At 41.7% G+C, this 16,286-nt stretch overlaps 1 protein-coding gene across 5 annotated transcripts in view; it reads right to left on the bottom strand.

Moving 5' to 3' along the window:
* Positions 1-16,286, bottom strand: part of LOC144010444 (pleckstrin homology domain-containing family G member 1) — an 89,450-nt gene that overhangs the window by 28,195 nt on the left and 44,969 nt on the right. For all 5 annotated transcript variants that reach the window (XM_077510777.1, XM_077510774.1, XM_077510775.1 and 2 more), the window contains 3 exons: positions 10,308-10,882; positions 4,065-4,165; positions 3,253-3,322 (listed from right to left, as the gene is read on the bottom strand). In XM_077510777.1, coding sequence (XP_077366903.1) covers positions 3,253-3,322; positions 4,065-4,165; positions 10,308-10,733 — 597 coding nt within the window. In that variant the 5' untranslated portion in view covers positions 10,734-10,882. The remainder of the gene's footprint in view (positions 1-3,252; positions 3,323-4,064; positions 4,166-10,307; positions 10,883-16,286) is intronic.

The raw sequence follows: 16,286 nt of genomic DNA, 5'->3' as shown, positions 1-16,286 counted from the left end.
ATGTAGAACACATATGCTAACCTTTTAGAGACAATTGAAGCTTACTTGCACAGTAGCCACTATCTTAACCACTTAATTCACATGTCTACTTGACAACTTATTACATGTAGTGAAATGGTACTTTGTGCGTCTTATGCTTTTTTCTGAACACTGCTTTTCAACTCTTTCCTTAAAACCAATACATGCGGCACTGTTATACTGTATAAATATATATGTCCGTGTGTATATATAACCTTTTATGTACCTGTCGTATCCTTACTTTTATTCATCATTTCATCACACAATCCTAAAACATTGCTTTTTGACCCAGAGGATTCAACTATACCATTTTTGCGTGTCTTATTACTTACTAGCTATATTATTTATTAACGGGCAAAAACTATGAATATAAGATCACCGTCAAATATTACGTCTGTAATATCCATATACAGTGCATTACATAATATGCATTTGTATTAAGACACTACCATGCTAAAAATATGCACACGACTGTTCTGTAAACTACACCTAAGACAACCAAACTTCACAGATCTAACATGATTCTTCATTCTTTTTTGTTCTACAGATGTATCAAATGCTGCCACACAGACAGAAGAAGCCACTGAGGACATGCACGAAGACGATGATCACAATATAACAGGACAGGTTAACCCCCCTGAAGTTTTAGCCCGCAGGTCAAAGCGTCCTAGGACTAATTCATCCATGGAGGTTACATTATCCTAAGACAGACTATGTGCTAACCCAAACTCTTTGACCCCAAGGGATTCATCTGTCCCAGAAAACTTTTACACTAAAGAGTTTATCTGTCCTAGGGCGCTGTTAACCCCAGGTTAAAGTGTTATTTAATCTGTCCTGTTACAACAGCTATACATAAACAGCTGCATTCCTCTCCTGTTCCATCTCTCGCACTTCTTTCATCTCTTTTTCTCCTCTACTTATACCTATGCTTGCTCATGTGCTTTTTTCCCCTTTATATGATGTCATTGGTTAGCCTGCTTCAAAGCTAAATTTTTTCTTGAATAACTGTCACACGTTTACTGTTTGCTGGACCCTACAAAACTGTCACAATACTTCACTATGTCATGAATACATATGTGTTGCACAGCGACACCACATTAAGAGTCATCAAAAAGCTTTTTATTTGATCACACACCATCTCTGTGCCATGCAATGTTTTCAAATAAACAGATGCTGGTTTTGAATATCAAACGAGCGACTTTTCATGAAACTTTGCACACACATCAGAAAGTCCACACTTTTGAATTTATTTTGGGAATTGTGCATCATTTTTGGCCTTTTACTGCACCTTTTTACACACAAGGCACGGCAAATGCATTTCTATTTTCCATGGTCCTTGTCTATTTAACAGTACCCCAACGTGCAAGTCCCCCGACTTGCATATACCCCAACGTGGCCCGGGTTGCGAGGGCCCTTTATTACAGCTATTTTTGTCAAAAGACAGCTTGCTGAATGATGATCTTTAAAAGGTAGACTTATTGGGGTAATTGTCGTATCAAAAAGCTACATAAATGTAAACTTCGAAACCAAGTCCAGTATTTTGACTAAAATGACACACAATCATTCAAATTTTGACAGCATTTAAAGTAGCAGTAAGACATGGTCACAAACTAATGAAGTCAAACCAGTAAAAGCTAACAAAGTGTCTTCTTGAATAGGTTTGTTCACAACTCTGATAATTAGCCTCACCTGGGGTTTCTATATCAACAATCAAGACATTTCTCCTTTTAAAAACAAGCACTCCATTCTCCCAAAAAATTTCCTTGTACACAATTGTGAACGTTAGCAGTAGTGCTAACACAAGTGGTCCTAGCTGGCTTGCCTACTCGCTCGTGACAAGTGGTTTTGGGGTTACCATAGTACTAAGAAACAATGGACAAACAGCCAGACAAGCCAGTAAACATTACAACATGTCTTGAAAACGTTTGCACAAGCCTCGCAAACAATTCCGAAAATTAGCACTAGCGCTAATGACACCGAGTACTAACACAATAGTCTCCTAAAAAAACAAAAGAGCCTCTAAATCATCCATTTCAGAGCATTTTAAAGTACAGTAAGGAATAAAAAAAAAAAAAAACAAGGTCATGCAAGTCAGTAAATATGTCTTGAACAAATTTTCACACAATTCTAACCTTAGCATTTAGCACTAACGCAAGGTGTCCTGGCTGGTTCTCTGGGTTTGCCATAGCAATGACTGTTCAGATACACTATATAAAGAAAACACTCTAAATCATCCAAGTTCAGAGCATTTAAAGCACGCTAGGAAATGATGGGCAAATAAAGACATGGTCACATTAAGTGATGATTTATAATTAATCTAAACAACATTTCTTGGCACATGCTTATCTCAACTTTGAATCCTTATAGTCACAAAGATGTCATTTATCTTCCCATCTGCTTTATTTGACTGCACAAGAGCAACTTCTAAATAAATAATGTGGTGAGATGAATTTGTTTTAGAAATGTAAGATTAAACTTTGGTAGATAGTGAATGTACAAAAAGTAGCTGGATGTGTGTTTCGGGGAATGCAAACAGGCTCATGTGGGCCCGTTGCTTTGTTTACACTTCTGGTGGAAGTGGCGCTGCGAGCCTGCAGTCAAACGACAACAATAGCCAAAATGTTTGCGGACTGAGCTGGTGACGCAAAAGGGAAGAGCTCGGTCTGGTGGCTTTGCGGCGGCGTATGCGACGTCTGTCAGGGGGAAATGCCGGAATGTGGCATCATGGGACGTAATCATGTGAGATTTTATGAGAAACAGATGGAAGACGCATAAAAGCAAGAAAGATGTCAACAAAAACAGCAGAGTTGGACGTGCTTCAGATTCCTGGGCATTTTTTTTCCTAAATACTGTACTGTACTATTTGAATTTTAGGCAAGGTGAACATAAATTGCCTTTGTCATGATCTGGCCAAGAGCGCATGTGTCAAACTCAGGTGCTGGAACAGGCCGCAACAAGCAATTTTAACAGCGTGCATGTTAGGGAAAAAGTCTGTCTGGGGGTGGAGAAGGTGATGAAAACACCCGAGCTTGAAAAGCACTCAACAGATTGAGTGCACAAGCCACATTTGGATTGAGTTGAAATTAGATACACACCACGTGCAAACTAATATTGTTATTTTGTCCAAGGTGGCCCTTCAACAACAACAAAAAAAGTGCGCCTCCATTAGTTATTCTAGTGTATGTTCTGCATAATCCCACTCACTAACAAACAAAAACACACAATCATTTTTACCTTTGATACGAAGCATTCAGCAATGGCCACGGGGTCCGCGTTGCACTTTTCCAGGTCATGAAGCAAATCCCTGAAAACAAGCATGTTCCAGCGATCGACGTGTCTGGCATGTTCCCATATCTCACAATCATAAAAATCATGCTTTTCTTTATTGTTTCTAACTATTGTATTGGACTTAAGTTACACCGGGAAGAGAAATTAGGACTAAGGGCAGCTGCCTTGGAGAAACTTCCTTGAATTGAAACCCACTGCTCCTGTGTGTTCACAAAACCATCCCCTGGTGGAAAAAGCCCACTGCTGAAGTTATTGTTTCATGTCTAAAGCATGAGGTCAGTGCTTCAAACTGCTTTTAAGCTTCCTTTAACTGGCCCATTTCTTCTTCTTTTTATGCCGTACGACAGCTGACAAATGACTGGGTGGCAGGAAAAAAAAAAAAAAAAGACAGCATGTTTAGGTCCAAAGACCACCATGATGCTCAACTATCCTTGGAACCTCACAAAAAACACAGTTTAGTGAAGTGTCACAGGGGGCAAGTATGCAGACTGGGGCTGACTAGATACACACGATAAATAAGTAAATAAATTTTACATTTTCAAATAGTTCGAATTTCTAAGCAGATTTTTTGGGGGAGGGGTCATTAAAATAAAAATAAAAAAACCTAGTGCTTTAACCCACTTTTTGACCAGTCACACCACTGATCTGGTTCCCTTGTCCTATAAAGGGTGACTCAAATACTATGGCTGGAGGTCATTTCCTTCTTACGGTAATAAAATAAGAAAATTCTAGACCGCGTATATGTTAAAATGCTGTACCTGTTGAAGTGGTAGATGTCCCGGATGTTGCCGAACAGAGAGCATTTATCCTCTGAGCTCAAACCCAGCCGAGCCTGGTTGGTGATACTCTCCAAGTAGTCCTGGGAAGGGAAAAAAAAAAGGAAAAAAAAAAGAGAAGTAACAGATTATTTGGGATTTTTTTTTGTGCGGGCTCAAAGTTTCTTGAAACCATTTTCTGTATCACTTGTTCAGGGTCGCAGGAAGAACCATTCAACAGCTGATTAAAGAAAGATAAATGGCCTGTTTATTGTAAATTGTAAACCACTACACGAGCAACTTTCTTCAACCACTAATTTGACCCACCCTGCTTTTTAAAAGACATTAGGAATTCCTCTCAGCCACCTAATAATCAGAACCATCATCAATTTTGAAATGTTGCCTGACTCCTAATCTATAAATTCATGCAATAAAAAGTTCTCACATTTGGTGTTAATCATCCACTTGTCCCAGTTTCAAAGTCAGTCATACCTCCTTTGAGTTCACTTAAACCTTACGCAACCAACGCAGACCTTTCACAATAAATTAGGGATATTCGTGTTTTGGGTGAAATTTTTGGAGAACCCTTACAGGTTACACTTAATTTGACCTTTTCTAAAAATTTTAATGCAAACAGTTGATCAAGAAGTTTCATGTATCTGCTTTTGGTGTCGCACCGAACAATTCTGTGATTTTATTTTTTGCGTTTCATTTCCCGTTCCAGTCCGTGTTTTGCCATTACGCTTTATATGCCGTTTCGCCCTCGGTGGCCTGTATTATTAAAGTCAATAAAAATAAAGTCAATAAAAATCAGAACCTTACAGGCTCTGCTTCTTTTGGCAACATTACCTCTCTTGCTCATCGCGCTCTCAATGACAGATGGGTTTCACTATTGATTGTATCTGTTGCTCCAAGCAATTTGAGATTAAAAAAAAAAATGTAGAAAGAATGTTTGAAACACTGGATCAAATTCACTCGCGCAAACACACTGAGGAAGAAGTCCTGCAGCTGTTTTTTTTTTACGTTTGGAAAAGTCGTTAAAGAGCTAAGTTGTTTATTAAGCTGCCAATAATCATGATAACATCATGACTTGAAATAAACTAACCATTTCAGTATTCAGTAAAACTAGCTGGTAATGTTGGTTATAAAACCATATTTTTAGCGTATACCACAGTTTTCATAAGCACTACTGTACTCACAACTTATATAGCAGCTTTAGCATAGATGCTAATGGTTAGTGATGTGCTTCTCGGGTCGAATCCCTGAAGCGTGTGCCGAGTAATGTAGATGAGTGGTTCATGAACGGCGATTCAATGCGTGTGTCGATGACGTACGTGATGACGTTTGAAGCCCCGCGAAGCGGGTGTACCACGTGACTGATTCAGGAAATGATTCGCTAGGTTTGAGTGTAGTTCGAAATAAAAGCGGCAAAGAAACGCTATGGATTCCCCTTCACTTTTTGTGTTTTCGGGTCCCTTACTGCGGTACTTCTTTGCATTTTGCATTCGATTTGACCGACGACGACGAGCTTCTTTTTTTGCGATGGAGTTCAAGGAACCAGCAAGAAAGAGAAGAAAATATCCCCAGAGTTGAAAATCCCCTTCAGTACTGGGAATCACAGAAATATGCGCTTCCAAGTTTATACAAACTTGCTGTCTCATATCTATGCACCCCTGCTTCATCAGTACCATGTGAAAGAGTTTTTTCAAAAGCAGGTGAAATTCTATGCACAAAAAGAAACCGCCTGAGTCCAAAAACTTTGGAAAAAATATTGTTTTTAAATAAAAATGAATAAGCACTTTATTTTACCTCATTTTTTCACATTTTCACTTGTTGCATAAGCACAAACATAGACAAAGTAACACAGAACAATTCATGTTAAAACACTCTTCAAATATATATTCTTTTGTATTTAGAGCATGATTTACACCCCACCATTTTATTGCATGCACCAAGCATGTTATACATTTTTCTGTCCACATGATGGCGTAGTCGAGGAAATGAATCATCTTGAAGCCCCTACGTGTGTGTGAAGCATTTCACTGCAGGGCTTCATTGCTTTACGGGGCTTCATTTTGCCATCACTACTAATGGTAAAGCGGCACATTGTGAGAGTATTCTGAGTTGGTCCACCAAAAACATTAACCGGCTTCACTATTTTGCTCATTACAAGTCAGTGATAATCAAAGAGGTTATTTTTTACCTTAACTTACCGGATAAAGTTGCTATGTTTACGAACTGCGTTGACGGCAGCTACTTGTACTAGTACTGTTGCTAAATAACTAGTGCTGATTACAGCACCGCCACCTGGCGGTCGGGAGGGACGAAATAGAATAGCTAGTAATACAGTATAAATTACAAACATGATGATTAAAAATAGACCGCACAATAAAAACAGTGTCCAGACTTTATGGACGCCCAGTGCCATTAATTTGAGCCAAATCACTAGGTGTGTTTCCCAGTCACAAGATAACTATTTACCAAGCAAAAAACAAAACATTTCAAATGAAAATATGACCATTCTAGTAATATTTTGCTTTGAGGTTCTCATTGTCATTCTTAAAGTCCAGTTTATGAAAGTCAAATCGAGAGGACACTTCAGGGGGAGTCATGTCAGGATTTTGTTCATTATCGGAGGTTATGTGTAAGGTGATGCTCTCTTAGTAAAGGGGTCATGGATGTGACCTGGCTTGACCCCCCCCACTCAACACGTTCACCTCCAGCTTGACCTAGCTCAAAAATGGGCAGCTCAAAACGCACGCACCTCTCTGAAGGTACACTCCCTGCAAAGCATCAGACGCAACATGTACTAACTTGATGCTCTCTGGAGTTAACCATTAACCTGCTCAAGTGCACACTCGTTTCCAACCCAAACACTTTACTCTGCACTGTAGGAAGTCATTACTCTTAACAATTCCCAGTGTAAACATTGAAAATGTCACAGGTGATTTCTAAACTTCAATAGGCCTCACAATGCTTTTCGGGTGTCATAATGCATTTAAAAAAAACAAAAACAAAAAAACAAAAAACAAAAGGTTCATCATGGTTGACTGATTGGTTGGCCTCATTACTGATGCTAATCGTGTTAGCTGAATAAGTGCTGACCCAGCAAAATTATACCCTGCTTGCTAAACATACTTTTACATTACCTGCCATTCAAAGGTTCTTTTTTTCCCCCTTTTCTTTTGTCTTCTGTGAAAAAGGTGCTGCATGTAATGACAAGGATGAAGGTGACTCAGCAATTTCCCCAGCTTAGGAGGTAGTCTAAGAGGCATAATGGCTTTTCATGCCCATCCCTAATGGATACCAGTACACAAGCGAGACCAAGGACTACCAAAAAAAGCGCCATGGAGCTGGCCTCATGAGCTCCAAAAGACATCACAGTCTACAGTCAAGTAACCAATTTGTCAACATGGATAGAAAGACGCTCGTGCTAAAACAATGCCTACCATGGAGTCTCAACAGTCGGGTGAAGCAGACAATGGAAATTCTTGTCTCCTAGCTAGCTAGCGCTTTTCACCTAGCTAGCATCAACTCCTTCTGATCTTATCTTAAAGTAATTCTGCCAACTGAAAAGGATTTTGCTAGCTAGCAACAACTCAATCTTTGGTGGCAGCAACATCATTCTGTACTAGCAATGTTTTATTGCCAGAAGAAATGATACATTTCATGGAATGCTTTAGGAAGGAGAGATAGATACGAACACTCACTGACCTCTGCCCTGTTGCGTTGAAAGCAATTGCCGCTGTCAGAAAAATATCAAAACATAGATGGGGACAAAGATGACCTGGTGATGTTTCTGTTTCCGAGGTAGTTTCAAAGGGAAGAGGACGGCTGTGTAAAAGGAAATCACCAGAATGTTGATGTGCCATTTAATACCAGAGAAATGCACGTCCCCTGTCATTTTGTGTTGAAAGCAGTTGTCGCTGAATGGTAATTTATCTGCTAGGTGGTGGGGAGGCAATCTTGCAAGTTTGGAGGTAGTATCAGAATCTGGATGGGGTGGGAAAACACCAGATCTACTTATACTGATCAAAAGCACAATATTTTTAGAAACGGTGTGATAGGAAACCACAGGCACACATGACAGTTCACATGCAGGAAGGGTATAACCATTGCACCCCTGCTGGGAGAGCTGAGCCCATGGGAGTCTGGGTAAATATTTGTCTGAAGCCTGTCACACCCTCTTCGCTTGCAGGAAGCAGCATGGATTCAGGGATTATGCAAGAGGGGTTGCAATAATGCAGGCTTTGGTGATCATCAGGGGATGTTAGTGTTGCTACTGATACAATCGGACCTCACTGGAACTGTCATTTAAGAGGCAAGAATGTGCATATATTCTTACAGCCTGTCCTGCTGAAGAATCGACTGCCATGTAAAGTGGTAGTCCAAGGGTGGGTGGTCCGGTAACGTGGACGAGCGGTGGTCTGCAGGCAGTAGAGGGTGATTAACTGCAGCTCTTAAGCCCTCTTCTGTGTTTTCTTAACCTGCTGTAGACACTCTTATCTCAGAGCTAAATCCCTCTTCCTAGCCTCCTGTCGAGTTGTCCCTTTTCCTCACTGCATCCGAAAAGGACGGGAGGGAAGGAAGAAGGAGCACGGGAAGGCGGAACATCAATCAGAAGTGTCACGCCTAAATTTCTATGCCTCTACGCATCCCGTCCTCTGGGAATTGGCAGTTCCTGTTTTGATTTTGACAACAGGCAACCTAATGGACTGTCTAAAAACTGGGAATTCACTGTCAGTGGGCATTCACTGTCTGTGTAAGCAGTTTCTCTTGCAACTCATTTTAAAATCAGATCAATTACAAGTTTTGTCAGACATCATTTACGGTTTCTGAGGAGAAGCAATTAACAGATTCCGACCAGTTGACTGGCGACCTGATAAAGTTCTGAGATACCATGATAAGGATTTTCATACAGTTCACTTGTACACAGCATGCACAAATCATACTATCAAAGGTAATAAATGCCACTAGCTCCATTCACATTGCACACTAATGCTGTCTTTTTGCCGTGTTGCTATTCTGCGTGACTGAAAAGGGACCAGTGTAGAATAGGAGGTCGAGGTCAACCATTAAATTTCAAGGTATCATGTATCAGGAAATAGTAAACTGGGATTGGGGTGTGAAGATTAAATCTTATGACTCACTTCTCTTGGCTGTGTTGAAGGTAATTGTCATTGTCTTATGGTTTTGACGGACCAATTCTGTGGTAACTATGTGGAAAGTTTTTGCCCAAGTCCAAGACAAAAAAGATAAGTGAAGAATGTTCTTTAGTTGTTATCTTTGTTTTGATCATTGAGATTCCATAAATTCATACGTCGTCTTCTAAATATATTTGGCTCTTGGCTAGGGTGACTAGACATCCTGGTTCGGGACAGTCCTGATTTTGACATAGAACCATACAGCACACATCAAGTATAACAACACAAATCATTGTTGGCCAGAGACTGAAGTTGTCCATGTGGACATGGAGGTGGGAGAAGGGCTTATCAAAACATTTAATGCCACTATCACCTCAATCAACACTGGGAACAGACGTAAAAAACACACATCACATCTGTTCAAAATATTTGAGAGCAAGAAAGGGGCAATAACAAAGAGCCAACTACCACAGACTATCCAAACCGAAGTCTCCAAATCCCTGAAAGGAGACAAACAAGATCCATTCAGCTCCGAGTGGGACTTTAAAAAAAAATAGCGCATTTGTCTAAATATGTGTGTGTGTGTGTGTGTGTGTGTGTGTGTGTGTGTGTGTGTGTGTGTGTGTGTGTGTGTGTGTGTGTGTGTGCACACGATTTAAATGTGTGCTTGTTCCTGTAGTACAAAGGCACCGGTGTCGTGTAACTCAACCGAACCTGAAGTCTGCGAGCACAGGTGACCCTATTGTGTTGAAAGTTTCTGACAGACAACAAGCAGCAGTGTATTAGTGTGCGTGTATTTGCGTGTGATGAGACACACAAAGGACCAATGTGTGTCTTAGTGTGTTATCAGCTGTTTCAAAGACCCCCACTCTTCAGAAGAGCAAAGTCAACCACGTACTGGACTGAAACATTTACAACCGTCACTTTGAAATCAAGCTACCTTGACCTCAGTGAGGCTCAAACAAGTCACAGTTGAGAGGTTCTGGGTTTTAATCTTGGCTTAAGCCTCCTTGTGTGAAGAGTGTATGTTGTCCCTGTGCTTGTGTGACTACCAGGTACCTTAACCTCTACAAACAATATTTAAAAGTGATGTGTTTCTTACCTCCACAATGCTTCTCAGGTCCTGGACGTAGGTCCTCTCTGTGTCCAATATCTCCTGAACCACACGGTCCACATACGTCCTGGGTCCTTGCACCTGACCGATCCGTTGTATACCCCCGTCGAGACCCAGCTCCGGTTCCGAGTGATCCGTCGGTGTCTGTGCAGTGCCCTTCCTGCCTGGCTGCCTTCCTGTTTCCATCCCTCCATCATCCCTGGGGTCGTCCTCGCCGCATCCCAGGTGCCGTGCGGGAACCAGTTCCAAACGTATAGCCCCGGAGTCGTAATCCGAGTTCACGGGGTTACAGTGTGGGGTGTGGACAAGGGTGGAGCGGCTGCCCAGTGAGCAGTGACTGTCCCGGGATGAAGCGGAGGAAGAAGTGGAGCTGTAGCTGACAGGCCTTTCGGTGCTGTCGAGAGAGGAATCCATGCTGTGGGCCGAGCAATAGCGCAAGGAGGCGTAACGGAAAGCCTGGTTGCGGAGGCAACGGGTGGGGATGTCACTGGAGCTCAGAACTGGGCCAGAGTCCGGGACTTCAGGTACAGGTGGCAACGCATCAGGTAGATGGCTGTAGTCGTCTGCAGAGAAAAAATGAGAATCATTCAAGTGATACAGTTGAAAGCTCAAATATTGCACTAGATTAAAACCCAAAACAAAAAGCACCTTCATATTCATTACAGACGCAATCTGCTTACCAAGGTAATTCCTTACATTCCAGCTGACCAGCCGCCAAACGAGAAGCGCTAACTGTCACAGTTTTCCTTGAGACACCACTGAAAGAATTCTATCAGGACGAGCCAACAGTCACCACCATGCCAAGAAAGATAATACACTCATTAAAAGGAATGCAGAGCATTTAGACGAAGAGATGTATTAAGATACAGTTTAAATCTGAGCGCTCGCCCAAGGCAATGAATGAGAAGCCTTTTCCACGAGGACAGGCAGGTTTGTGTTTGCGGCGATTTCACATCAGGACGGTGCCAAACTGGCTCACAGGCTCATGTCTGTGGATGGAGCCGTTGAGATGGGATCACTCATTGCCAGAATCCTCCAACCAAGCCAGCTCAAGTGAGAGCAGTCATGAAATGAATCAGATCAAGCTGCCCCCCAACTCCCCCGACCCATCTTCAAAGTTTTCCCTGAAGTTTTACGAGGTCCTTCTCTGTGAAAGGGTCGGCTTTGAGTGGAAAACAGAAGGGATGTCCAATGATTGATAAATCATGATCTGCCACTTGATCACAATTTTGGATAGTGAAATGAGATCTGCAAGACATGCAAGACCACACCAACCGAGACCAATATATTATTGAGACTAGAGAGTATCGAGACAAATAGGACAGAGACTTTTGGAGGTCGAGACAGAGACAAGAGCGAGACTTTGGGGAGGTCGAGACAGAGACAAGACAGAGACTTTCAGAGTTGAGAGGTTGAGAATGAGACAAGACCAAGACTGTGCATATAAAAAAATAAAAAAAAATCCTCAGCTTATTTTTTTTCCATTATTATTGCCACAAAACAAATTCTGGTATGCTGTTTTTGAACTATAACAATGAAACAAATCTCAAATTTCAGCAGATTTGTTGTTCCACCTCGGATCACGGTAGTAATGGACTGGTCTCAATCGGTCTTAAACATCCCAAGTCCGCCCCGTCTCAGACCGAGGCAAGATTGAGTAAAAACGCATTTGATTCCAAGATAAGACTAAGACAAGTGGTGTCAAGTGGTCTTGAGACCAAGACTGATCGAGAATTGCTAAACTACTGGCTACCCATTAAAATCCAATGGATTATTCCAAGTTCAAAAGCTGCAGTACATAACCTCAAAACCACCGACAGTATGTTGGGACCATGACAAACCAAGAATCCCTTGGAGGGTTCTTTCTATCCATCCATTTTCTGAACCGCTTCTTCTAGATTACCAAAAAACAAAACAATGAAAATTGACTGCATCTTCAGGAAACCCTGCGCTAAAATACCTACCTAACTAATCCACCATCAATCAGAACGCCAACATTTCCGCATAGAGGCTTACGTACAACCCCACAGGTCCAATAACCCAGTAACACACCGGCATACGATGCCCTTTGCACTGCCCTCTACCTGCCAAGCATCTGAGGCCTTCTCACATCAAAGTCACAGAGATCACACAGTCGCCTTTAAAAGAAAAAAAGAAAAAAAGAAAAGAAACATGAAACGGCAAATGGAGCGCATGCAGCCTCAAAAGAAACCAAGAGAGTGTACACACACTCTCTCACCGTTCCAGTAGGTACCTCACAGGGCTCTCTGCCGCACTGACACCTCTTTCAAGCACGCTCTGGCAACCGTCCTGCTTGCTGAACTGGTCCATGATGAGAGTATCACGGGGTTGGAGTGATAGTAGCAACTGCTCAAACTACTGCTCAGCCAAATGACAAGCTTGAAAGCAAAACTGCTGACATATCACGCTGTGAAGTTGCGATGGAAAATGCATCAGATATTTTTAGACAGATTTTCCACTATCAGCTGCATATTAAAGTAGATTTTAACAAGGCTTTTTCGATTAAAACAGGCTTTGTGGATTAGTTGGTTGATCAAAATAGATGATCTGATTAATGTTTCATTTGCGGAATATGAATTAAGCAGCCAAATACACGTTTTTATCCATCTCAGGGGGCGGCCATTTTGAACCTTGCTCTCAACTGACATCACAGTTCACATGATCACATGACCAAAGTCAGAATAAGAAGTGAGCTGTGAGTGGTTGTTACCTGAACAACTGTGATGTAATTTTCAGTTGACAGTAAGTGACAAAATGACGGCTCTTGACATGGATAAAAATGGGTGGATTTTGCTACTTAATTCATATTCCTCAAATGCAATCAGAATGCCGTGTTTAGACTAGTGGGGGTGTATACAACATGCAACACAATGAGAGAGAAAGACCTATATAATCACAATAGAGCATTTTCCCTTAAATTTGCTTAGTGTCAATTTCCTATTCTTCTAATTTGTAGTTCCTGATTGTAAAATGGTCGTGTTTCAGACTGATAACGATAGACAAAAGGAACATACTTGAATTAAGCATTTCAAAATGATTGTTTACAAAGTGAGACTTGCTAAATACATATTATGTCTTAGGGTTGCAGCTCTAGTTCCTTGCGCTATAACCAACATTATAGTCAGCTATGGGGTTAGCTACTGCCATGAATTGCACATTCTGTTACTGCATCCCATTATAGAACACTGGCGAGCTTTATAAATGCAATGAATCATAGCACGAGTGTTTCCAGAAGAATATAAATGACGTCAACTGGTTCAAGCATCCCTAATTCAAACGGATATCGATCCGCTTTGAGCGCATCTTTTTCTCATGTTCTCCTGGCCAAAGAAAGCAAGAGGGAATTGGAGCATCCAGTAACATAAATTTGTGTTTTGTTTGCAAAATATGATTGGAAACAATGCGAGAGTCGGTTTAAATGTTAGGGTGACCCACTTTTTAAAAATTACACATCAGGCAATAATAATGAATCGCGTGAATGAAAACAAACGGCGTTCTGATAAGCAACACAGGTATACAAAGCACAAAGGCTTTCATTATCACTAGTTATGATATTAATGGCTAACTGGCTATTTCCTTTGATTTTTTTTATTTATTTTTTTTAAGTTTATCGCCAAGGAGATAAGACTGAGTTAAAACCATAATGACCCTCACATTAGCTATTCTATGCAGATACAGGTGAGCAACGGGCGCGCACACTTTTGCAGTGAAACCCAAACATGAGTCGAGATTGCTCCATCTTGTGTTTGTCCAAGCCCTCCTTCCCACCTTCCAGCTTCATGTTTGGGACCCACCCCGCACGTTTCCTGGGTGAACTGGCTCGTGTCCACATACAGGGAAAGGCACGCACACAAAAGTAAACTTTGGTCACCTCCTCTCCAAGTTATGGTCAACCTGATCCATGTAAATTATCTCTAATTAGGTTGCAAAGCATACAGGTTGGGACTGCCCCCCCTCTGTGTGTGCGTGCGTGCAAGGGTGTGTTCCCCACCACGCACCAGGAAAAAAAAACAAACGAGTGAATCATCGTGAGCCAACGCAGCAACCAGGCTTCAATCTCTGCTTTTAATTTAAGTTGACAAAGACAAAGAGCAGGGGGGCTTTTGGGGAGTGGGTTGGGGTCATGGCGACGAGTCAGCCAAGTTTAATATGTTTAACATCAGGCCTGTCTAGAGCTAAAGCAGGAAGAATCAGAGTGAAGACCAGTCAGTACCGCATTGATAAAAGAAGAGCCAAACACTGAGAAAATGCTGAGTTAGCTTTTGTTTTGACGTTGCGTTTTTTCTTTCGAAAAACAACTCACTATTGACAAAACTTTTTGACATTATTTCAATACAAATTCATGAACTATTCAATAGAGACCTTATTTCATTCAATGTCATATTTGAATTCTACTTACTAGGGGAAAACAAAAATTTCAGCTGAGATTCGAACCCTGAACCGCCAAACTGTGAGGCAGCCGTAAAAACCACTAGGCTACCGTGTTGCCACAATCATTTCTTGTAAAGTATACGAGCTTCATTTTGTGATTTTAGTCAACGGTTCAACCCAGGTCGCCACGTGCAATAAAGTCAACAGCCAACTCGGCTGCATAGAAGCAATCGAGTCTCCGCCGTAGCTTTACCGCCAGTCAATCCGCATGTGTCGCACTTCACCGCCCAATTGCACACTTTTTATTATTCTCGGAGTGGCCGGCAAACAGCTGCGAGCACCCTTGTCTTTTTACGGCCCCGCTTTCAGACGGTTTGCGAGCGGCTTGCGATGAACAAGTGAGCACCTGCTGGAAAGATTTTAAATGAAAAAAATCAAAAGGAATGTTAGTCAGGTAAAGAATTAATGGAAGTTGTTAGTATGTGTAGTTTTATACAATAGTGCAGTAGCAAATTGGTTGGAAACATCGCACTTGACTGAGTGTTATTTGTCACGAGCTAACCGCTAAACTACAGCGCTACGCCGTCCAAGAACATCACTCCACACGATTGCCTTTGAATATTATATGGTACAAAACACACAAAAAAGCCAAATAAAACAAGGCTGAACAAGAGACATGATCAAAAAGCAGCAAACCCAACTATGAAGCACAGAGGGACATTGCGGGATGAAAACAATCCGTTCCGGGATACTGGTAAACCACATTTTTACACATTTCCCCACAGGAAATAAGTCACATTTTCATCAAATTATTTGTTTCTAAATGCATTATACATGTTTGAAGATAGTTACTGAAAATGTCCAAAGGCTGAGAACTATGTCGTTGTTAATTGTGGAGATAGAGCTTGTTAGTTTTTCAGATTTTTTGGGGGGGCGTGGCTAAAATGATGCAGCATGTCACACTTTGGAGTCCGGGATGAGTCGCCCCTCCCCCACTATATGAGAACTTGATTGCCTTCGTTTGTACCAGCGGTCATCTGGTGCAATTGTGATGTGCTGTTAGCTAGCTAGCCACACCCCCAAAATGCATCCCTTCAGACAGTTCTCCAGTGTGGCCACTTTAGAGCGCCACGTTGTCAGCCATGCGTGTACTTCACACAGAGAAAGACGAAAGATGTAAGGATTTTTATTTTTTAAGAGTTCAACGGGCAATTTAGAGCGCCTCGTTGTTGACCCTGAGCGTACGCATGAGAGAAACCGGTCGAGCAACTGGATAAAATAAGTGATGTCACAGCTGGGGTTGCAGACAGAAGCTCCAGGTGAGCATGGGCAATTTAGAGTGCTGCGTTGTTGGCCTTGAGTACACGCATGTCATGCAGAGGAGGAAGAGCGTGTGGGGGAGAAAAAAAAAATAAAAAATCAGACGTGATAGCTGGGGTGCGGATAGGGGCTCCGAGCTAGTGTGCCTCGTTGTTAGCCATGAGTGACAGCTGGTATGGCCAATTTAGAGCGCCTTGTTGTCAGCCATGAGTGCATGCACATCATGAAGAGAAGAAGAGAGAGAGAGAGTGCAGG

The sequence above is a fragment of the Festucalex cinctus genome, chromosome 21, assembly GCF_051991245.1.
Source record: "Festucalex cinctus isolate MCC-2025b chromosome 21, RoL_Fcin_1.0, whole genome shotgun sequence".
In the NCBI taxonomy this organism is placed as follows: Eukaryota; Metazoa; Chordata; class Actinopteri; order Syngnathiformes; family Syngnathidae; genus Festucalex; species Festucalex cinctus.
This window is presented reverse-complemented; position numbering and strand designations above follow the sequence as displayed.